General features: G+C 37.4%; 1 protein-coding gene, 1 long non-coding RNA gene and 1 other non-coding gene across 11 annotated transcripts in view; 1 reads left to right on the top strand and 2 right to left on the bottom strand.

Moving 5' to 3' along the window:
- Positions 1–9,714, top strand: part of LOC122240322 — a 53,068-nt gene extending 43,354 nt beyond the window's left edge. The window contains exons 3-4 of the long non-coding RNA XR_006219857.1: positions 6,615–6,696; positions 8,900–9,714. This is a non-coding gene — a long non-coding RNA (uncharacterized LOC122240322). The remainder of the gene's footprint in view (positions 1–6,614; positions 6,697–8,899) is intronic.
- Positions 1–23,268, bottom strand: part of CCDC91 (coiled-coil domain containing 91) — a 349,643-nt gene that overhangs the window by 19,792 nt on the left and 306,583 nt on the right. Inside the window, exon 16 of one of the 9 annotated variants that reach the window (XM_042992024.1) lies at positions 21,043–21,084. The exons of the other annotated variants lie outside the window; for them this stretch is intronic. Coding sequence (XP_042847958.1) covers positions 21,058–21,084 — 27 coding nt within the window. The 3' untranslated portion in view covers positions 21,043–21,057. Of the gene's footprint in view, positions 1–21,042; positions 21,085–23,268 lie in introns of those variants that run through there. 9 annotated transcript variants of the gene reach the window in all.
- On the bottom strand, positions 18,571–18,678 carry LOC122240618. The gene has a single exon (XR_006220397.1). It is a non-coding gene; the product is annotated as a U6 spliceosomal RNA (small nuclear RNA).

Below are 23,268 nucleotides of genomic sequence, written 5' to 3'. Positions count from 1 at the left end.
TCCGGTGGTTTCTGAATGCATGAGCTCTGTTTGCTCGGACAGTTTTTAATAACCAGTTCTCTGCCCCCTCTTCTCTGTGCATCTCAATATTAGTTACATATGCCTCTTAAAAATTACTCTTTGAATCCAGGCCACACCATGAAGATATAAAATTATCTCTCAAAAAGAATTTTGCTCTTGTCTACAGATACTTCCTTATCCATCTCTGAGTGGAGAAGTGGCCCCGTACCAGTTACTATGGCTGCAAAACAAATTACCCTACAACTCAGTGGTGTAAAACAACCATTTATTATGCTCATGAACTCTGTGGGTCAGGAATTTGAACATAGTGCAGCTGTAGCAGCTTGCCTCTGCTCCATGATATTTGGGATCTCGGCTGGAAGACGTGAAGACTAGAAGCTACATTCAGCCGAAGGCTTACTCACTCTCCCATCTGGTGGCTGATGCTGGCTGGAGGTTGGAGGCCTCAGTTCCTTTCCATGTGGGGCTTCCATGTTGTCGCCCCAAATAGGCCAGTTTGAATTTTGTCACAGCATGACGGCTATATTCACAAGTGATTATTACAAGACACAAAAAGAGTGGAGCCCTTATTGCCTTGTTTGATTTAGCCTCAAAATCACTCAGTGTCCTATTTATCAGATTTGTTCAGGCAGGCCCAAAGTTCAGTCCCAGGTTCAAGAGGAGGGGATATAGACTATGCTTACTGACAGGGAGTAGCAACTGACAGGGAGAATGTGGATTGGGAACACCGCTATGATCATTTTTGAAAAATACAACCTGCCACAGGTCCTAATTGGATACTATTTCTTAGCATTCTCAGTTTCCTGAGGGTGTTAATCTTATCTCTAGTGTTGCAGTAAGCAATTCACCTAAATTACAAGAGGCAATATGGGTCTCTGAATCAGAGTCAGAAAGAATAACTTCAATCTTTATGGGACTCAAGAGGCAGGAAAAAGCAAGGTTGAAGAGTGAAGAATATATGGCAGATTAAGCAAATGCTAACAATATATTTGAGAGGCAAATTATTTTCCATGTCAGTCTTGTTTTCAACAAATCACTTGCAAATGGATTTTCCTTTCTTTTTAAAAAGGTAGAACTTCCTTAAAATATATCACATCGTGTCTTCCTGAAATACATGCCCTTGCCTACACTTACATCGTTGTTCCCATTGTCTCAGAGTGCCTTCCTCAGCAAGTAGAAAACCAGGAGATAACCAGGTGTATGCACTCATCTTACCCTACTGACTTTATATAAACCCCATCCCTAATCCTGTGGGTTTATATTGTTCTGTAAGCTGAGCATTGTGAAAATTCTCCTAAAGTCTCAATGTAAATGTTTCTCTAATCCTATTAAAGCCACAAAACAGACCCAGATGAATGAGTAGGAAACTGAGCTAAAGAACTCTCTCTGACCTCGATACCACTGTCAGTCTTGGCATTGACTTCATTGGTCAGCATTTCCTTCTAAGTATGGCATGGCTCAAATGGGAAAGCAAAACTTTAGCTTACTCCTGTCTAGAACACTCAAGTCCAACCTATATACCCCTCCAGCCAAAGCTCTGGAGAGGATTCTGAATAGACTTAAAAAAATAAAATAAAAAGGGTTGAAATACCGGACATATAAAAAACAGACACAAAACAACACAACAATGTATTTAAGTTGGTTTTCTCTTTTTAAAGCTACGACATAATCAATATATTATATGTTGAAACAATGAAGTATAAAGCAGGAGGCATAATCTTTCCCATTCTACCTCCCAGAGAAGACAATCACCATTGTCTTTTACTTGTTTAAATATATATATACATATATATACATATATACATATACATATATATGTTGTTGTTTGTTTTGTTTTGTTTTTTAATGTTTGTTTAGTTTTGAAAGAGAGAGACAGAATGTGAGTGGGGGAGAGACAGAGAGAGAGAGAGGGAGACATAGAATCCGAAACAGGCTCTAGGCTCTGAGCTGTCAGCACAGAGCCTGACGCAGGTCTCGACCTCAGGAACAACGAGATCATGACCTAGGCCAAAGTCAGATGCTCAACCGACTGAGCCACCCAGGCGCCCCTAAATATATTTTCTAATATAGCATATACAGAGAGATAGATAATTCAGGAGATTTTGGAGTCATATCAACAAATGCAGGTAATATTCTTTTTAATGGATGTACAGCATTCCACTGTAACATAATTTATTTAACCAGCCCTCTACTGATGGACAATTCAGTTGTTTCTCATTTTGAAAATATCCAAGAATAAAATTCTATTGTGTGAATATTTGCCATGGGCTATGAGCAAAAACACAACTTCAAATTTGATGAGGATTTATTGTTAGACTTTTTTGAGGTGCTTACAAGGCAATTGAGGGGGAAGAGAAGATAAAGATGTGTATACATAAGATGACACTCTACTTCACAAAACAGAGCTAAAATGTGTTGGTAGTAACATCGAGGGCTTGGGTTCTTGTTAATGAGGCCTTTGGGAAAATATAAACACTCCTCCCAAGTTCAAATCTCAAGCCGGCCCACTACATTCTGGTTTTCAGCTTGAGCTTCTGGCACATAAGCCTGCAATTGGGGCCTTGCATCAGATGCCAAACTAAACATTTGGGAACAAGAATTATAATAACCCCCTTTTTTTTGTTTGTTTGTTTGAAGTAATTTAAAAACATATAGCATAAAGTAAAACAAAGAAAATTTAGGATGAGGGAATAACTCTAAGAAATAGAAAACTTGATAGCTTTCAAAGCATTTTCTTGGATATTCATTCATGTTATTCAGAGTATAGAATTAATTGCCAAGGTAGATCAGCATGGCCTTTCGAGAACAGAAGGAAGGGGAGATATGAATTCCTTCACAGACATTAGTGGAAAATACAAAAACTAAGACCCCCTGAATGCATGGGGTAATGGCAGAACAGAGATCTATTTAAATTCACTTTCCACATTGCCAGGCCTAGCTAAATTTGCATGATTGACTAATGGACATTCTAGTGAAAACTCCAGACTGTTGCTGCTGTTGTTGCCAATCATGAACTTTTCATGTAGTTCAACCCTGCCTCACTCTCTGTTTTAAGAAGAGGAAAATAATTGTCTGCCCCTGAAGGCTTTCATATTAAACATGTCAAAGCACATTACAGATGATGTAGAAAGAACTTTGACATATTTAGCATAAAATATTTTAGTGTCAGAAGACTATTCTCTACTTAAAATGACAGATTGTTCTCAAAGGCCTAACAGAATCTGTGGACTTATTAAAAGAACATGCTAGCATCTCCTCGATTAGTCTTTATAATGCTTGTTCCTTTGACAGGAGAGTGGTTCCCCTTGGGAGAGTAGTGGAGATTGAAAAGGAGCCCTGGAAGGAGGTAGTCCGGCATGTTGGTAATATTCTGCTTGACCACAGTGCTGGTTACACAGGTGTGCCTCCTTTGTGAAAATTCACTGAGCGCTATTCTTAGAGTTTATGTTAGACTATAATAAGAGGTTTTTAGAAAAGGAAGTGGGTGAGTACTTACAACCTCATATACAATAGCTACTTTCTCTTGATATGTAAAAGATATTAGTAAGCTATTAATAATCAGCATAACAAAAAATATGTTTCTTTAATTAAAAAAAAAGATGTTTTCTACACTGATGAATCAGCTAGTTTTACATTAATGTGAATCACTCTGTTATGTATTTCCCAAATACAATGTGTTCTTAATGATGGAGAGTGATGCAATCAAGGGTTAATTTGTATGCTTTGCTTACTTTCATGCACCTCAGCATAATTAGTACTATGTCTGAAAGAAAATATGTACTAAATAATAACAGCAAAAACTTATCAAGCGCTTATAATGTGCCATGCATCAGACACTAAGTGAAGTAATTAACATTCCAACTACCATTTAACTTTATAAGAGTCAGTCTCTCTCCTGCCGGAAAACCCCATTCCAAGATGGCACACAATGAATACTCAATACTGTTAGCTATTATTTGCACAGAATTTCTCTTCCTTTATAGTTTGCGTGTTCTTTCATTTATATAAACATAGCTGAGGATCTATGATGCGCCAGGCATGTTATGTTGTGATCTTAAGAATCCTGTGCTATTTCTACTTGGGGGAGTTATGGAGGACATATAGCATGGAGGAAAAAGTTTGCTAATAAAGTTTTAAATTTGTTTTTGATTTTCATAGCATATCTAAGACTTGACAAAGAAAAGCACAGGATTATCGAGTAAAGGCAGTACAATAAATCTCTCTGCATTTCATCATTTTAAAATCATCAGTTCCTTTGTAAATGAGATTTATTTTCCAACCAAGAAGTATTCTGTGGTATCTGTTCTCTCCAGGATCATACAATTTGGTATTGATTTACCAGTTACTCCATGTTTTCACAACAGACCCAATTAATTCAGAAACTATGAGAATGGGGGACATGATTTATATACCCGGGGTTGGCAAACTTTTTTGTAGAGAGTCAGATAATAAATAACGAAGGCTTTTCAGGCCATATGGTCTCTGTCACAATTACTCAACTCCGCTCTTGTAGCATGCAAGCAGCCATAGATAACATGTAAACAAATGAATGTAGCTGTGTTCCAATAAAACTTTATTTAAAAAGAAAAACAGGCAGCAAGTTGGATTAGGCCCATTAGTCATGTTTGGCCAATGCCTGCTTTATCCCACAATACCTTTTATAGTGCTACACAGACAGGTGGCCTCAGTAAATCATCATGCTTGACATAGTCAATGATGTTAAAAAAGGAAATGCAGGAAATGGGAGAGAAATGACATTAATTCTGAGTTCTCTAAGAGCACATATCCACATTCCCTCTACTTCTAACCTGGAATGCACCTCTTCCACTCTTAAATTAGACTCTAGAACTAGAGAGAATAGACTTTCTACTGATGTAAGGAGTTTTCCTATGTTAGAAAAAGGAAAATAAATTTGACAAAAAATTCAAGTTGATAGGAAGCATAGACTTGGTACTCATTGTGGTATCTTTTCCCTTGAGAGCAGAAAACTGACATTTGTAGATAAGGTAGGAAAAATCCACTGGTAAAAAGAACCTATTCATAATAGAGTGCATCACAGAAACCCATACGGGTGGTCTGGCCAGGCTGAAGTGGTTGGCAGTGGGATTTGAAAAATAAGATTAACACAAGATGTTAAGTACTGAAATCCATCTAGTCACAAACACGTGTGTTTTTAATGACATTCAGAGCCATTCTGTAAAATGAAAGAACAGAGGTTAACTCATTTTATTGAAAACATCATAAAAAATCCTAGAGTACCCTAGAACTAAGAACCTTTTATTATTTTCTCATGGCTGAAAATCATGTTCATCTGCCAGTGACAAATAACATTCATTGGTTATGGTGGAGACAGAAGCCTGACAGCAACATGACAGCAAGGGACCACACCAACACATTTTTTTCCAACATAAAATTGACATATGAGATGCAGACACAGTGCAGGGGGTCCTTCATAAAACAAAGAAACAAAATAAGTACAGCTTGTCCTCAGACTCCTTTTCAGTAAGAGGGAATCACCCCAGGCTCAGTACTTGCCATGACCTCCACTCTCATTTATTCAGCAGATATTTACTGAATGACTATAAAATATCAGGCACTGGTGTCTGCATTGGAACATATGGCTTTTTTTTTCTTTTAAAACATGCCATTCTTAGAGAGAAATAGAAAGCAACTATCTAAAACAGTAAATAAAATAATTTCAGTCACTGGTTAAGTCCTAGGGAAAAAAAAGCATCGGTGGTAGAGCATGGTAGCTGGAAGGAGAAAAGTATGGAGTAATTTTAGCTAAGATGGTCAGGGATGGACATTTTGAAAAGGTAACATTTGGCAGACCTTTGGAAGATTTCAAGTTTGGCAATGACATGATCAGATTTATGCTTCAAAAATGCTGCATGAAAAATGTATTGTAGCAGGGTCAGTGGGCACAAAACTGGTAGCAAGTAGTCTTGGTTAAGATGATGGTGTCCTGGTCTTATGACACAGGAGTGGAGATGGTGATAAAATGATATACTCAGAAGATATTCTGGAGGCATATTTGACCCTCTGAAAGATGATGCTGGCTTGGTCTAGAGAGGATGCAATGGGAAGATAGTGATGAGTTGATGGGTTCGGTATTATTCTAGAGTATATTCGTCAGCTTTGTTGGAAGACCATGTAAGTTGTGGAAAGAGAATGACTTTCAGGATTATGGTTTGAGTGACTGCTATGATATTGAGATAAGAAAGGCTTCAGAAGGAGCAAATCTGGCAGGAGACAGGTGGTGGAAATCAAGAAACCTACTTTAGACATGGCAAGTCTAATCCCATGTCCTCAGGTATACTTCACAGGAAGGAAGGTTAGATACTGTGTTCTTCTAGGGAAAAATGATTATCTCATATTTATATTATCCAAAGGATTAAGTATACAACAGAGGTGTCAAAAACAAATGACAAATTAACTTAGGAAACAAATCATTATCCACCTATTTTTCAAAGTGTAATTATGTGAAAAGAATTAGCAAGTTAGATAGGGACTGTAAAAGACTTTCAGGAAAACTATTTCTGATTTCCATTTCTTATCTAAAAACCAACTTCTCCACCCTTTTCAATTTCAAGATTCAACCTCTGGTGGCCACCCTCCCTTCAACACTGGTACCTCTCCCTGCTGGTATAACCATACTCTCAGAAGAGTGCAAGAGTAAGTACTGATACACTGCTAGACCTTTCAAAATTATTAGCGGTCTAGAAATGTGAGAAGAGTTCTTGGATCAAGACATACAGATTTGGGTGCCTGGGTGGCTCAGTCGGTTGAGCATCTGACTTCGGCTCAGGTTATGACCTTGTGGTTCACAAGTTTGGGTCCTTCATCAGGCTCTGTGCTGACAGCTCAGAGCCTGGAGCTTGCTTCAGATTCTGGGTCTCCCTCTCTGTCCCTCTCCCTCTTAAAAATAAACAAACATTTAAAAAAAGACACAGAATTTACTTCTAAGTGAAAATAATACTCCTTCACCAAACATTTTGTGCTAGAAGTAGCCTTGAAACCTAAAAAATACTATATTCATATTACAAGCAATAGAAATTCTGTAATTTTGTGCTTTAGAGCATTCCTTTTCTCCCTTTCTTATCTTCATTATCAGCCTTGAAAAGTAATCCAAATGTTTTTATTTGGATGGTATCTAGCTAGCTATCACACATATCTTTTTATACATGGTATATCTTTAAATATTATGCATCTTTAATTACATACTGATAATCTATGCATACTATTTTTTTAAAGTATATTTATTTTGAGAGAGAGAGACAGAGAAAGAGAGTGTGCATGCGCGTGCACAAGCAGGAGAGGGGCAGAGAGAGAGGGAGAAAGAATTCCAAGGCATGGAGCCCAACTCAGGGCTTGACCTCACAAACCGTGAGATCATGACCTGAGCCAAAACCAGCAATCAGATGCTAACCCAACCGAGTCACCCAGGTGCCCCTATACAAACTAGTTTTTAAAAGAGAACTTAATAAAACAATTATATTAAAAACATAAACTAGGTCACTCATGTCATCATCCAGAACTAAGATCTACTAAACTGTGATGTATGTAACACTTCTGTCTAGAGAATAGCAGCCCCTTGCTGCTTGAAAACAATAAATAGCCTTCCACCTTGCAAGATGACACATATGCCTCCACCACCCCCACTCACATCCCACCACTAAGATTTATACCTACCTATTCAAGACGTGGGCCCCACACCAAGGTCATGAATTGAGTATTACATCATAAACCAGCCTAGGAAGTGCTGTGGCTGCTAAGAGAAGAAAGGGACTATCGCTCAAAGGAACCGTAGGACCTAGTCAAGCAAATACCAGCAGGGCACAGGACACTATATATGAGAGAGTCCTCAATCAAGAGGAGATAGACTGAGTTTAGATAACGGAGATTATTGATATGGAAACATTCTCTCATAGGATTTAATACCCTAGCAAGATCACATGAGATGATGCTAAGATGCTGCTATGAGGGCTCTTGGAAGAATACAGAAAGCAATGGTCCATATAACATGAAGCAGAAATGCCGTAATTGCTATGGCAGACAGTAGAAGTGCTATCACAGACTACACCATCCAAAACCTGCTGGCCTGACAGAATGAGGGAATGATCTATTAAAGGTGCAGCTAGGGCTCCTTGGAGATGATATCCTATAATTCATTCTCTAGGATACAGAATACGCTTTAAGTCAACAACCATTATAAGGAGCTGTGTTTCCAAAAAGTAGAATTCATGGGTCCAGGAACTAAGAGGTAGCAGTAAGAGTGGCCCTATTTATCATCATATTCTTAATAACTGAATTGGAGAATCTGTGCTTCTCACTCCTGAAGACCCTAGGCTTTAGAGGTACTGATTCCTAGAAGGGTGATGATATTCCACCAAAGGACACAAAATAAGTCTCATTAAACTTTAAGCTATTATTGCTAACTGGTCACTTTGGGCTCCTCATGCCAAGAACAGTAGGCAAGGAAAGAAGGCAGAGGTAATTGATCCTGATCAAAAAAGACAGGGGCAACAAATAAGCAAACAAACAAACAAACAAAAGAGGAGACAAGGCCTGTTACACAATTACACAATGACATCCTGGTGATCCAGTTGGGCATCTCTTAGAACTCCTTTGCCTATTTTTACTGTAAACAGACAAGTTTAACAGCTATAGCATGAGAAACACATGGCAACAGAATCTTAGAGGTCTTACAGATGCGGTTGGGGTTATTTCATCATTAAGCCCCTGAAACAGCAGAGTTCAGCCAAGAGTAAGAGGAATCTAGAACAAAGAGTAGAGGAGGGAGATAAGAATTAGTTGTGGCCTTGAGATCAGCTAAAGCAAGAGTTACTAGCTCATCTCACCAACTTTCCTTTTGTAGGTTTCCCCACAGAAGAAGACCAAAGACCAAACGATCCTCAAGGAACTGTTTCAAGAACTTAAATAATGGAAGTGGATTTGATTGGTGCAAAAGATGAATTGTAGTGCACTACCAAGAATCTACTTTCAAGATGAACATACCAATTCCCCTAGTTGCCGAGATTGTTGGTGACTGGTGGGTTTTAGCAGAATCCCTCTCAGGGAATTGAGACCTTGGCCAAGGTCATGCCCTCTCTCTGAGAGACTCCTGCATTCAATGACTGGTTGCTGTGGGAGTACAAAGTTCAGACCCCTGGCCTCAAGGTGATCTGATCCAACTCTGAAGGGCCACCCCAGCTCTGAGGCTCCACAGAATTAGCTGAAGCCCTTGTACAACTATCTTGCAACTCCTCCCTTTGCTCAATCCTATTTCCTTCCCCCCACATAGGTACTGATCCTAAGGGTATTCCCTGATAAATTTCCTGCACATAAATCTCAATCTCAGAGTTTCTTTTGTGGGGGCATCTGCCTTAAGACAAACTGGTAAGGCTGTACTAGTATCAGCTGATTATTAGATGTGGATATGGCATAAAGACATTAACTCCTAGAGCTGTAAGAGGCCAGAAAGAGCATTCCTTTTCAATGGGAAGCACTTTCCTTTCCCTAAAAAGGAATTCAGAAAAGTTGTGGGAGGGTAGGAAGACAACTAAAAAACATTCAAAATAGTTTCTGAGTCCCTTGGAAAAATATCTTTATAATTTAGGATACTTACTTTGATAAACAGAATAGTGTCATTGAGAAAATTGATAGTGATTTTGGAGTCAGTTGTTTGTCAGTAGGGGATGGGTGCTACTGGTCATCTATTAGATAGAGGCCAGGAATGATGTTAATCATCCAACCAACAATGACTATCCAGCCTCCCACAATAAAGAATTATTTGGCTTAAAAGGTCAATAGAGCCAACGCTGAGAAACCCTGGTTTAGAGGTCATGAAGTATATTACATTCATTATCTCATTACATTCTTGGGATTATGGGGAATATTAGTATCTCTTTACTACAGATGGGGAAATTGAGCTCTGTGAAGGAAACTAACTTGCCAAAGATTGAAAAGAATGCTACCAGTAAAAATGTGTATAGTAGTTCATTTTATTTCATGCAACTTTTTCTGGTCCAGATGGCAGTCACTACTGGAACTTATCTCAATTAATCACATCCCTACAAACCAAGAGGTAGCAAGCATATGTATAAAGCTTGATTTGCAGGCTCACAACTGTCATTTACTGCTAAATTCATTGTATTATGAAACTGAACCCTTCATTATATTAAGAAACTAAAGCCTGAATTCACATCAGAGAAAAAAAATCATTTTCAAATTTACACTTCTGAATTTACATAACATTTATTCCCAAAGCTTGATTCAAATAAAGAATTTATACATTGTATAGTACTACTGGTAGATTTAATATATCTACACATAGCATTTAAAATAAAATTGTTTTGTATTTTAGCCCTGAGAAACACGCTCAGGATATACTGTCACCAATGATAATCACAAGTCTGTCAAGAGGGAGCATGGAGTCTAGTTGTTAGGATTGCTCCCTCTGGAGTCCCAAATTCTGCCATTTTCTAGTGGTATGACCTTGGGTAAGTTACCTAACCTTTCTCAAAGCTTAAGTTTTCTTTTTCTTTCTTTTCTTTTCTTTTCTTTTTCTTTCTTTCTCTTTCTTTCTTTCTTTCTTTCTTTCTTTCTTTCTTTCTTTCTTTCTTTTTCTTTCTTCTTTCTTTCTTTCTTTCTTTCTTTCTTTCTTTCTTTCTTTCTTTTTCTTTCTTTCTTTCTTTTTCTAATATGAAATTTATTGTCAAATTGGTTTCCATACAACACCCAGCGCTCATCCCAACAGGTGCCCTCCTCAATGCCCATCACCCACTTTCCCCTACCTCCCACCCTCCATCAACCCTCAGTTTATTCTCAGTTTTCAACAGTTTCTCATGGTTTGCCTCCTTCCCTCTCTGTAATTCCCCCCCCCCCATGGTCTTCCGTTAAGTTTCTCAGGATCCACATAAGAGTGAAAACATATGGTGTCTGTCTTTCTCTGCCTGACTTATTTTACTTAGCATAACACTCTCCAGTTCCATCCACGTTGCTACAAAGGCCATATTTCATTCTTTCTCATTGCCAAGTAGTATTCCATTATATATATAAACCACAACTTCTTTATCCATTCATCAGGTGATGGACATTTAGGCTCTTTCCATAATTTGGCTATTGTTGAAAGTGCTGCTATAAACATTGGGGTACAAGTGCCCCTATGCATCAGCACTCCTATATTCCTTGGGTAAATTCCTAGCAGTGCTATTGCTGGGTTATAGGGTAGGATCTATTTTTAATTTTTTGAGGAACCTCCACACCGTTTTCCAGAGTGGCTGCAAAAGCCTAAGTTTTCTTACGTGTAAAATAGTAACTTACTATGAGGCCTGTTTTAAGGATTAAATAAGATAATGCATATGAAATAGTGACTGGTAAACTATGCACACTGAATAACTGATAGTTATATTGAACATCTGTTGCTTTTTGGCTTCTGGCATCTTAGTTCTCCCTCTTAATGGCAACTTGAACTCCATTTGGGGATTTAATTCTTACCCCTTGGATTTAGTACGGTGGACTGTAATTAGGTGTCTTGCCCTCCCCTAGCCAAAGGGCAGGCATGTAACCCAAACCAACCCAGTCAGATTCTCCTTCTCTGGAATTTATATACCGAGTGGAGAAACAACACAGAAAATGGTAAATTTTGTCCATTCATGGTAATGCTACCCTAACCAGTTTATTTTTCACTGTAACACCATTGTTAACACTGTTGCCTCTGAATTTCCAAAGGTGATTTATTTATCTTGCCATGCCAATGTCTGGTGTACAGCCTTCCATCAATTCCATAAGCCTCTGATAACCTTTCAACAAAATCCCTTTTCCTAAAGTTAACCTGATCCAGGTCTATTGCTTGTAACCAAAAAAAACTCTATATACACCAGCTATATCTGAAATCTGCATAAATTATCTAATCTAATTGATATTTAATTATAGTAAGTGCAAATAAGATTTAGTGACTTCTCTCTGCTTTCAGAAATACGTTTTATCATTGATTTGGCTTTTGGTTTTAGCCCTAATACATATCCCCACACAGTGAAGTCTATGAGGACTGTTTACCTAAAAGAAAATTCTGTGGAGCAAAGGTGCTGTTTAAGCAGTCATCTCTGTTTGCTCTCTGTTGGAGCACTTCTTGGTAGGGCTTCAAGAAATACAAGGCAAGTGAAAAGAAACTGAATGTCTGATTGATGTCTGATTGCCTGAGTCCACAATTCTATAGGCTTACCTGAGATCTTAAATAAGAATCTTTTCAGATACAGAGGCTTTCATTATTTTTGGCTTTCCTTCTGTGTCTTGGATGTGGTTGCTCTTTGGGTATAGCTACGGGTCAGACTCTGTGTGGTCAATCTGAATCTGCAATTACTGGCATCCAGGGTCAGAGGAGAGGGGTGTAGCAGCAGTGAAAGTGCATGTTTCTTAAACAAGGAAAGAAATGAATAATCACTTTGGTTTTGCTTTACAGATGCTTTGATCCGCTTCATTTTTCACTGTGGGAAGACAGAATGGCAATCTCTGAGTTGCTTTAGCGTTCACTTCCCAGAATAAATCTTTCAAGGCCATGGAGTATCATGCCTCTGTCAGCGGGGCTGCACTATGAACAAGCCATTAAGATGGCATTTCAGTGCAGGGCACAGAAATAATATACTTTCCCATCACTTGGTGTACAAAATTTGGCACTCCACTCATTTGTCTGCACTTCAGAGCAAACGATTCTAAGGGCAAACGGTAAGAGTTCTTTGAGCAGAAAAGTTTGGAAAACTTAAGTGGGTAGTTAAGAAGGTCAAAGATTTCCTTGTTCTTACAGAATAATTATGCCCAATTCCAGTTTTTTTGTGAAAAAACAGGGGAAAAGAAGTCCATTAATGGATACCAAAATGGGCAACAGTTCCTATCTTCAGTGTTACTGAAGCAGCCTTTACCGACTGTAGTGCGTACAGTTTAGGGTGTTCTACCGCACCATGACCAGTTGGTCATTCTGCAGCAAGTTTCCAAAACTAAAATGGCAGGTTAATTTATAGCCTTAGTGAAGCTGTTCTGCTAACCTTCACTGAAGTCCATTACCTGCCCCACAGGGCATTTTTTCTTGATCTACATATGATGAGTGAAATACATGCATAAGAATCTTCTAAGTGACATAAACATTTCCATGCATATAGTTCAATAAATAATTAGTTCAAAATCTTCCTAAAAAAAAACCCACCTAACTTATAGAAGGCATGGAAATATTTAGTGATTACATAATTTATTCATCTTCCTAGGAAATACTTTACCCCCCCTGGTGGTAAAGAAGCAACTAATTCAGGGTGGTCTTTGATTATTCTTTCCTCTCAGTTGTATGCCCTCTTTTCTCAACCTACTAGTTAGCAATTCTACATTTTGTACAGTCTAAGGATGCTCGTTGCAAGGGATTTATTTATATCATGGATTGTGCTATACTGAACACATAATGGAACTCATCAATTAAAGATTGCTGAAGTGACAGTTTCAGCACCATGTCTTATGGTAATATATATATCCTTCCTTATTCTTAAGAAACATTCAAATGTCATCAATTATTTCAGTGGGTACTTTTTAAGCCAGAATCTAATTTTAAAATTTATAGTCTAGTTCAAAACATGCTATGAGATTTAGAAGGTGCTAATTTCAACCATGAACACAGAGTAATGTTCTTCAGTGTGAAGCTGCATCTAATCATTCGTTCACTTCTCATGGGGAGCAGAGGAATGAGGCATCTCAGTGATTCCCACTATTCCCTACATAAAACTCTACTAGCGCTTTCTCACCAGAGACCAGATGAATGCTAACTACTTTTATGAAGTTATAGGATATATGCAGAAGATATAGTTACTCTGTATCTGTAGGGTTTTTTGGTTGTAAGCAATAGAACTGGATCAGGCTAACTTTAGAAAAAGAAATTTTGTTGAAAGGATACCAGAGGCTTGCATAATTGATGGGAGGCCATAGCCCAGACATGGGAATGGACAAGAAAAGTTTTTCTCCTTTCATTAAATTGACATTTTTCAGTTCAAGTACAATAAGCTAAAACACTCACTACCTTGCATATTTTACTACTTTTGAGAATTTTCGTTTTCCTTAGTTTAAATCAGAGGCTGCTATATTATAGCTAAGGAAACTAAGAGACGGCACCATGCTTTTAAAAATATGATTCCACTGAACTAATACTGGGTGTCAATCCTAGATTGGCCCTCTGTCACAATGCTGCTGAGAACTACAACCAGTTCAGGTGACTAATTCTTATCTGAATATATCATTTCTGTGGTGTAAACTTGTTGGAAGACAGGTAAAATTGTTATAAGGGTTTACCTGAGATGACAATTGGGGTCTTTAAGTAATGGGGAAAAGCATACAGGAGTCTACACTTGACTTATGGACTAATGACTACTTAAAGGCATGGACTTACGGAATTCTGCCTCCATTTAAGAAAAATGGAGAGAAGAATGCCATGTCTTTCAGATAATGCATAGATAACAAATAAAAAATTTAAAATACTCCCCCAAAATAAATAAGGCAATTTATATATTTAAAAGCAGTTGATTCAATACAAACTTTAGAGGCCTTAGTCTTTACATTGTACTCAGATAAGTAACATCCATTTCTGATTCTGAATTAGGTGCTCATATTATTGTCACTTGTGACTTCTATGCTTGGTTTTGTCCTTCATTTCTTTTTTCTTATCTAAATTCCAACCCTTCTTATCAGTCAGAGGTGTATTTAGCTGTGTGCAACAGAAATCTGACAAACAGTGGCTTAAAGAAGGATTTATTATTTAATGCACCATGGTCTCTGGGAGTAAGCCGTCCAGAGCTGGTAAGCAGTCCAGGAACAGACTATTTTCTTGCATGGGGCTATTTAGTGCGTGTGTGTGTGTGTGTGTTTGTGTGTGTGTAATATATATATATATATATATATATATATATATATATATATACAGTTCCCTTTGATCATAAGATGGCTGTTGCATCCTCAAGTATTAGTTTATGTACTAAACAGGAAGGAAGTGAAAGGAAAAGCAAAGCATACTTGCCAAAGGAGTGTGCCAGTTTTTACCAAAAAAAGAAACTTCTTAGAAACCTCACTCAGTAGACTCTTTAGCACCTCAGTGGCCAGAACTGGGTTATGTGGCCACTAAAGACTGAAGACGAGTTTGAGGAGGAAGCTGTCTGTGACTGTATACACTGCTGCCTTTAAAAACCCTGGAATCCTATTAACTCAGCAGAAGGAGAGACTTTTTTATGTAGGTAATTAGCACTGTTTGCCACAATTCTGCAGTGCTAGATGAAGAACTATGGTCTTTACACAGTCTGCCCTATTTCTTCATGTTCCCTTCTCTGAACATTCTGGGCAATTATCATTGAGCTGAGTCATGTATTACAACAATTGTGTGCTGCCTTGTACAATGCACTCATTTTAAAACATGTATTTAGACTCATCATCCCATAAGTTCTCAAAAATGAGTGTCAGATTTCATAATACTTCTGCATCATATAAATATGATATTTGACTTACTAATGAATTTACTCACGAATTTCATCTCAATCCTGTTCTTTAGAAAAGTAAATAGCTTATCATTGTTGCTCTAAAAGATATTTCATTTTTGACTACTCCCTAAGCAATCTAGCTATTTTCTAAATTGCTTTAAGAGTCTTACTGGCTCTCTGCTATAGTTCCTAAGCTTATAGCTTTCCTAACAACATTACAACAATAAAACCAAACAAATGAGAAAAAACACCACCCTGTGTTATATCAAAGGTCTGAAGGAGTGAGGTATATTTTAAAATAACTTGAAACTTAGCACTGAAGTAACTGTGGTACAAATCAATTATGACAACTATTTTGCATCTGTTTCCATCTTCATTTTCTCTCTCAAACATGTCTTCCAATTAAGAGAAATGAAACAATAAATAGAGAGTCTTCAACAAAAGTGCAACTTTCTCAATAAATAAGTGCTCTCCTTACTATAATGGCTCTCTAAAAAATCTTTATGGTTATCTTTTCTTAGACATAAGTGTGGAAAAGACCACTGGTCTAAAATAGAACCTCCATGGCCCAACAAAATGGTTATTTCTTAATTTATGAACACATATTGCATTTTTCTAGGAATATGTTATACATGTTATGAAATAAGTATTATTTAAAAAAGGATAATGCAATTGAATAATGCTTCCTTGTATTTGAAAATCTTGATACAGCAATTTGACTCTAGATGTAGTTTAACACTTATTTTACTTTTTAATTTGAGAGGCAGAGAGAAAGAGAGAGAGAGAGAGAGAACATGCATACAAGCAGAGGAGAGGAGCAGAGGGAGAGGGAACAAATCTTAAGCAGGCTCCACGCTCAGCACAGAACCTGACATGGGGCTCGATCTCACGACCGTGAGATCATGACCTGAGCCAAAATCAAAAGTCGGATGTTCAACCGACTAAGCCACCCAGGTACCCCAACACTTGGCTTCAATGTCTGTCAGAGCTGAAAAAGAGACCTCAAAATAATATGTAGGTGAAATCTGAAACACAGCATAGTTAACTCTACTTATTAAATCATGAGGCTCATTTTCCAATTTCCAGAGTTTAGTGAAATTTTGAAAACACTGAATTGAGTATTGTATGACACTAAAAATCTGTGAAAAAGTTGTAGTATTTTTACTGTTATGTTTGGTGTTTTCAGGAGATGAGAGAAGAAACAGGAGGCAAGATGACGTAGAGCCCTATAGGCCACTGCAATGACTCTGGTTTTCCTCTGAGTGACATGGACTCATTTCAAGATTTTATACAGAGGAGTGATATAATCTGACCGAAGTTTCAAAAATGACTTTTCAGTGCAAGTGTAGAAGTAAAGATACCAGTCGGGGCGCCTGGGTGGCTCAGTCAGTTGAGTGTCCGACTTTGGCTCAGGTCATGATCTCACAGTTTGTGAGTTCCAGCCCCACGTCAGGCTCTGTGCTGACAGCTCAGAGCCTGGAGCCTGCTTCAGATTCTGTGTCTCCCTCTCTCTCTGCTCCTTCCCTACTCACACTCTGTCTCTCTCTCAAAAAATAAACAAAGATTAAAATAAAATAAAAAAAAAAGAAGATACCAGTTAGGAGGTTTGTGTAGAAGTCCAGGCAAGAGCTGACAGTGGCTTGGGCAGTGGTGAAAGCAATTGAAGTGGTCAGAATCTGGATATATATATATTTTTTAATTTTTTTTAATGTTTATTTTTTCTTGAGAGAGAGAGAGAGAGAGAGAGAGCAGGGGAGGGGCAGAAAGAGAGGGAGACAGAATCCCAAGCAGGCTCCGTGCCGTCAGCACAGAGCCTGATGTGGGGCTTGAACCCATGAACCATGAGATCATGACCTGAGCCGAAACCAACAGTTGGATGCTTAACCAACTGAGCCACCCAGGCGCCCCAGAATCTGGATATATTTTAAAGATAGATATCCCTATATATTAGATATAGGGAGAGAGAAGTAATTCTTAAAGTTTTAGCTTACACATCATTATGTTGAGAAGGATTCTCTGATCCACTAGGACTTCATTAGGTCATCTTTCCAGGTGCTTCGATAGCACCCTGTGCCACTTCTGTCTCAGCACTTTCACATGGGTGGCAATTTCTGGTTTTCCCCAGACTACAGTTTTTCCAAGACTATAATCCTTGGAAGTGTAGACATCATGTCTATCTTACTTATAGTATATATTCACTATATAAATATTAAATCAGCAATTGTTAATGAGTGAATAGAATATGTAAAATCTATACAGTAGAAATCAATAATACTCTGTTGGCAATAAAAATGTTGGGAAATTTTTTATTGGTATAATATTGTACAAAATCTTATTTTTCAACAGTGCTACATCACCAATTCTATCAAACAGTTCATAATCACTTATATTTTATCATGAACTATTGTAGTTAACACCCAAATTATGGGAAGAGTCCAAATGTCCATCAACTGATGAACGGATTAAGAAGATGTGGTGTACAATGGAATACTACTTGGTGATAAAAAAAGAATGAAATTTTGTCATTTGCAACAATGTGGATGGAACTGGAGGGTATTATGCTAAATGAAATACATCAGTCAGAAAAAGATATCATATGTTTTCACTCATATATGGAATTTGAGAAAGCTAACAGAAGACCATAGGGGAAGGGAGGGAAAAATAAGATACAAACAGAGAGGGAGGCAAACCATAAGAGACTCTTAAATACTGAGAACAAACTGAGGGCTAATGGAAATGGGGGGGGGTGGTTGGGGAGGCAGGAAAATGGGAGATGGGCACTGAGGAAGGCACTTGTTGGGATGAGCACTGGGTGTTGTATGTAAGGGATGAATCATGGGAATCTACTCCCGTAGCCAAGACTACACTGTATACACTGTATGTTAGCTAAAATGACAATGAATTATTAAAAACAAACAAACAAAAAAATTCCTGTAGTTAAATCATAGTATATTCTTTAGCAGACAGTAGTAGCTCTTGAAAGACTTTATCTAGGGCATCTAATATTTTTCACACCCTAACGTATGAGAAAGTCTTAAGAACCTACAGCATATATGAGAATTGCTGATTTTATTTCATGTGTCATCCTTGCACAGGGACCATGCTAATCTTCTCTGTTTTGTTCCAGTTTTAGTGTATGTGCCGCTGACGTGAGCACTAACTGCTTTTATTTTAAATGTCAAATTGGCCAGACTGTACACTATTAGACACTAATAGGTTGAGTGTAGAAATAAAACAATTACAGCTTCAGGGAGGGAAGTTGGGAACATTCCTGTGCTGACTGTTGATAATGCAGTTCAAATCTCTATGGAATAGATCTACTGACAATCCTTTGTTAAGTTTTTTCTTAGTTTTGTACAGTATATACATATTCTGAGAAAAAGTTATTGAAACAGAGCTTTAAAAGCCCAAAGCAAATGGGTAGCACAGCTTTCCATGATTCAAAACGTGGTAATGGTATTAATTTCACTCTTCACATATCCTTTGTGCTTGCTATGTATCTGCTTAGAAAGGAATTAAAAGTATACTTAGCCAATGGTATCTCTCTAAGTTTCTCAGGGTGATTTTACCATGGTGAGTTTACTACATTGAAGGACTGGTTTTTAGCTGTGCAGGTCAAGACCTCAGATTTCCACAATACTAAGCACAAATCTTTCTCTCAAAAGAGTCACAGTAAGTCAAGTTCACCAGACTGTGTAAAAACTTCCCTGTGTTGTAAACAAGTCATAATCAGAAAGCTGCCTAATAAGCAGAGGATCTGAACAAATGGAGTTATATCACATAAATGTTTAATGGCCTTTCTTCATTCATGAAACAGAATTTTCTTTTCTTTTTATTTTAAAATTCTAATTTATTTATTTTGAAAGCAAAAGAGCAAGAGCGAGAGAATCCCAAGCAGGTTCTGCACTGTCAGTACAGATCCCAACGTGGGGCTCAAACTCACAAACCATGAGATCATGACCTGAGCTGAAGTTGGACGCTTAACTGAGCCACCCAGGTGCCTCAAAACAAAATCTTCTTGAACATCTGCTATGTGCCGAGCTTACTCTGAGATACTGAGAATACAGTGGTGAACAAAATAGACAAGATACTTTAATGAGGGAGATAGACAATTAATACAGATTTTTGTCCGTGTTTTTTTAATTGATGCATCTCTAGTACTTAGAGTACTTCCTAGTACATATTAGGTCTCTGATGATATTTGATGATTGAATGAAAAATGCAATATAAACTATTCAAATAGTTTCAGATAATGTTATATACTAAGAAGAAAATAAAATGGAATCATGATACAATAAAGTAAGGTTAGTAGAAGAGAGAGTAGCTTGCTGAGATTGGTTTATTTGGTAGATTAGATTACTGTTTGGCAACCATTAACCCATTCTTTTTCTCCACCTCCATGGGAGGATTAGTTTTGCACTCCACTGATGTTGAATTTGACTGTGCAACATGGTTGGCCTAGTAGTGGGTGGAATATACTTTTCTCCCTTTTGACCTTGGGCTTGGCCATATGACTTGCTTTGGCCCACAAGATGTCAGAGGTGACACAGTCAAAAACTTGTTCACGTTCTTGGGTTTCCCCTCTTGCACTTCTGCCATCGATGTAAGAAGAACATACCTTGGATAGCCCATAATAGATACCCTCTGACTTTTAGAAACTGTGTTCAAGTGGTTTAATTTCTTTCACTAAATTCAAAAACTTTGATTCTTGAAAGTCTATGCTATTTTCATTAATCTGTTGACTACTAATGTCAGAGTCTTAAACATGAAAGAAATATGAGTGAACAAGTTGCATTTTGGTGGAAGAGTTGAAAGGAAGGGACTTTTACTAACTATTAAAGTACACAATAAAAAAAGGTAGATGTAAAACTTCTTTTTTTATTAATAGGATTTTTTAGTAATTTAACCACTAAAATCAACTAAGAGCAGAAGGAGAGCATGTTTGTTTAGTCCAGTGGCTAAGCTCCACCCCAGACAAGATATTTTCATTTTCAACACATGATACATAAGAAGAGGAAAATGTGAACCACAGGAATGGAATAAATATTGAGGACAAAAGCGAAGTGTTGAATATATTATAGTCACACTAAATCTTAAATGAATAAGCACTCTAAACTATAAAGGAAAAACTAAGCAACAAAGTTATTTTATACGCCAAATGTCCCCACAGATGAATAAAAAGCAGACATTAAAATTCTTGTAAAATGGCAAAGAAACTATGATTAATATGTTCCTGGTACAAGGTAATGATCACATTATGCATGTGAAAAATATGAAAATTTGAAAAATCTTGGTGTCAAGAATAGTGGGATCATTTAATGAATCGATCCCAACATACACTGAATGTTGGATATAGGATTTATCCTAAAATATTGTACTTCAACTCCAATGTTCAGAAAATTATCTAGGCTGGAAAACATTATCTGGAAAAGCCTCAAATGGATTGGAGGGATCTAATGTTGAAACTTACTAGTATAATAATGTTCTGACTGGCAGCCAGGGTTTGGGCAGCCATAATCTTCTATAGCCCACAATCTCAAACAAAGACAGAAGTAAAAAGGACCTGTGAAAATAGACAGAACAAAACCTATATATTTATTACACAGTTAGGGACTAAAGATTCTCCTTTTTCAGACTTAGAACATATGTGACTTAAATATGACAAAGAGTACTTTGCTATCTAGTTTCTTATTTTCTTTAGTTTCTTCAGAGTTGAAAAACATAGCAGAGGTCATGGATAACAGGCTTGACAGCAAGAAAATGGAGAGGATTTAGAAGAAATAGATCCACTGATAAGAGCGTGAAGTAAATACAGAGAACAAAGATGTTTCCAAGGACACAAGAGACAACTAAAATTTAATCTAGGTGAATTACAAGTTAATCAAGTTCTTTCTACTTCAGGAATCTTTGTGGCCATCACTCTATGAAAACAAGTACTATAATTAATGTACAAAAGATGTCCCTAAATTACCAAAGGTAAAAATTGTTGGTTAACGCAAGAACAAATTTAATCACTAAAACTTAAAAAAAAATCTATTTATATATATCTTCTAAAACTATCTATTTTTAGCACAAATACATGGAACAAAAACCTTATCTATCCAAATACTGCATATCCTCTGAATAGTGTCACATCACTTAGGCGTAACTGTAGAAACCTCAGATTATTTGAGAAAGTATGAACTTGTGGTGTCCAAGTGGCAAACTTTCTACAAGATGTCTGATGAACCTGGCGACTGCTAAAGTCCTGATTTAGTAAGAATGAAACCCATGTAGTTTGACTTCAAAGGATCAGATTTAGAATTAGCCATGAGACTAAAAAGCTGGAAAAATATTTCTACAGTAACCATAGCAACTTGGAAAAAATTCTCAAAATATGTAGTGGCCATTTATAATGTTCTCTGATTTTTGATACCCTTCCTGTGTTTGATGAATTTCTAGCCTTATGAGGTATAACTCCCCTAGGTAAAACTCAGAAAACTTAGTTATCTAACCTGCTCTACTCCCAAGGCTCTGCTAATCAAAGTTGACTGTAATAGACTTTGATTCAGAAAGAACAAGAGGAAGGAAGCTCTGTAGACCAACCGTTTTGCTCGTATGGATGAGACACATTCAACTGTTGGATATTTCAATGGTTGCATTAAGCAATGGGTTCTTTTGGTGCTTGATGGGAATGTAGCAGCGAAGAAGGACTTATCTTTGAACAAGTTTTGTGGTGTAGTTTTGGTATTGTTTCTGGAAGCTTAACCTTCATCCTGGTTCTCCGGCTTTCAACAATTTGGTCAACTACTCAATTTCCTTTTAATAAGCTTTTTTACTGTTTAAGTAGCCAGAAAAACCCTGATTGACACTAAATGGCTACTAAGCAGCGGCTGAAGGCAATGTAACCTCAGGAATATCAGAAAGATCTATGGTTAGTTCTGGCTCTCTAAGGGCTGATGGCTCTAAAGTTCCAGCCAGTTTTCTGAAAGAGAAAAAAAAATTAAAAAGCAACATCTGGCAGCCTGCATAGTAGCCAAGTAAAAAATTATTACCTACAGTCACTTGAAATGAAGTGATCAATGAAGGCAAGACTTCGGAAGATCCAGAGACTACTAATATAGAACAACAATATAAAGAGTGTGAAGAAGACAAAATTACTTGCTTTTATTTCCATAGCACAGCTTTAAAAAAGATAATGAAATGTTCACAATTCTAACTTCTCAGTTCAAGACAAAAATCGCAGCGAACAACTATTCCCTAATGCTCCCGGGGAAGGAAAAGCCAGCACTGGTGGACAACACTGTCCATTTTTTATAGACCAGAAGTGCTCATGCTGCTTTCCATGGAGTTGAGTTGTAATCAGAATGCTCTGGCCCACACTGACCATTGGCTTTGGCTACTTGATCAAATGATCCATATAACAGATAGGCATCAAAAAATTCCAACTTAATAAAATTATAAGATTCCCAGGTTTAATGAAGAGATGCCTGTCTTGAGCCACTACAACAAAAATTTATAACGTCTTTTCCAATTTCTAGTCCTGTCAATTATTTGCAGACTCAGAGCTTTCTGAGCAAAGAAGAGAATGCAAGTTCCTAAAGATACAGCTTGTAATGACATCAGAGGTGTAAACTGTAAACTGTGAGCTTGGCCTTTCTCATCAAGGTAACTGCACTGAAGAAAGGGAAATACCAGGTCTTTTGAGTACTGTTGTATAACAGCTCTGAACTAATCCTAAAAAACAAGGGACCTAGAATACCACTGT

The sequence above is a fragment of the Panthera tigris genome, chromosome B4, assembly GCF_018350195.1.
Source record: "Panthera tigris isolate Pti1 chromosome B4, P.tigris_Pti1_mat1.1, whole genome shotgun sequence".
Taxonomy (NCBI): Eukaryota; Metazoa; Chordata; class Mammalia; order Carnivora; family Felidae; genus Panthera; species Panthera tigris.
The sequence above is the reverse complement of the archived record's forward strand: the minus strand, read 5'-3'. Positions and strand labels throughout refer to the sequence as shown.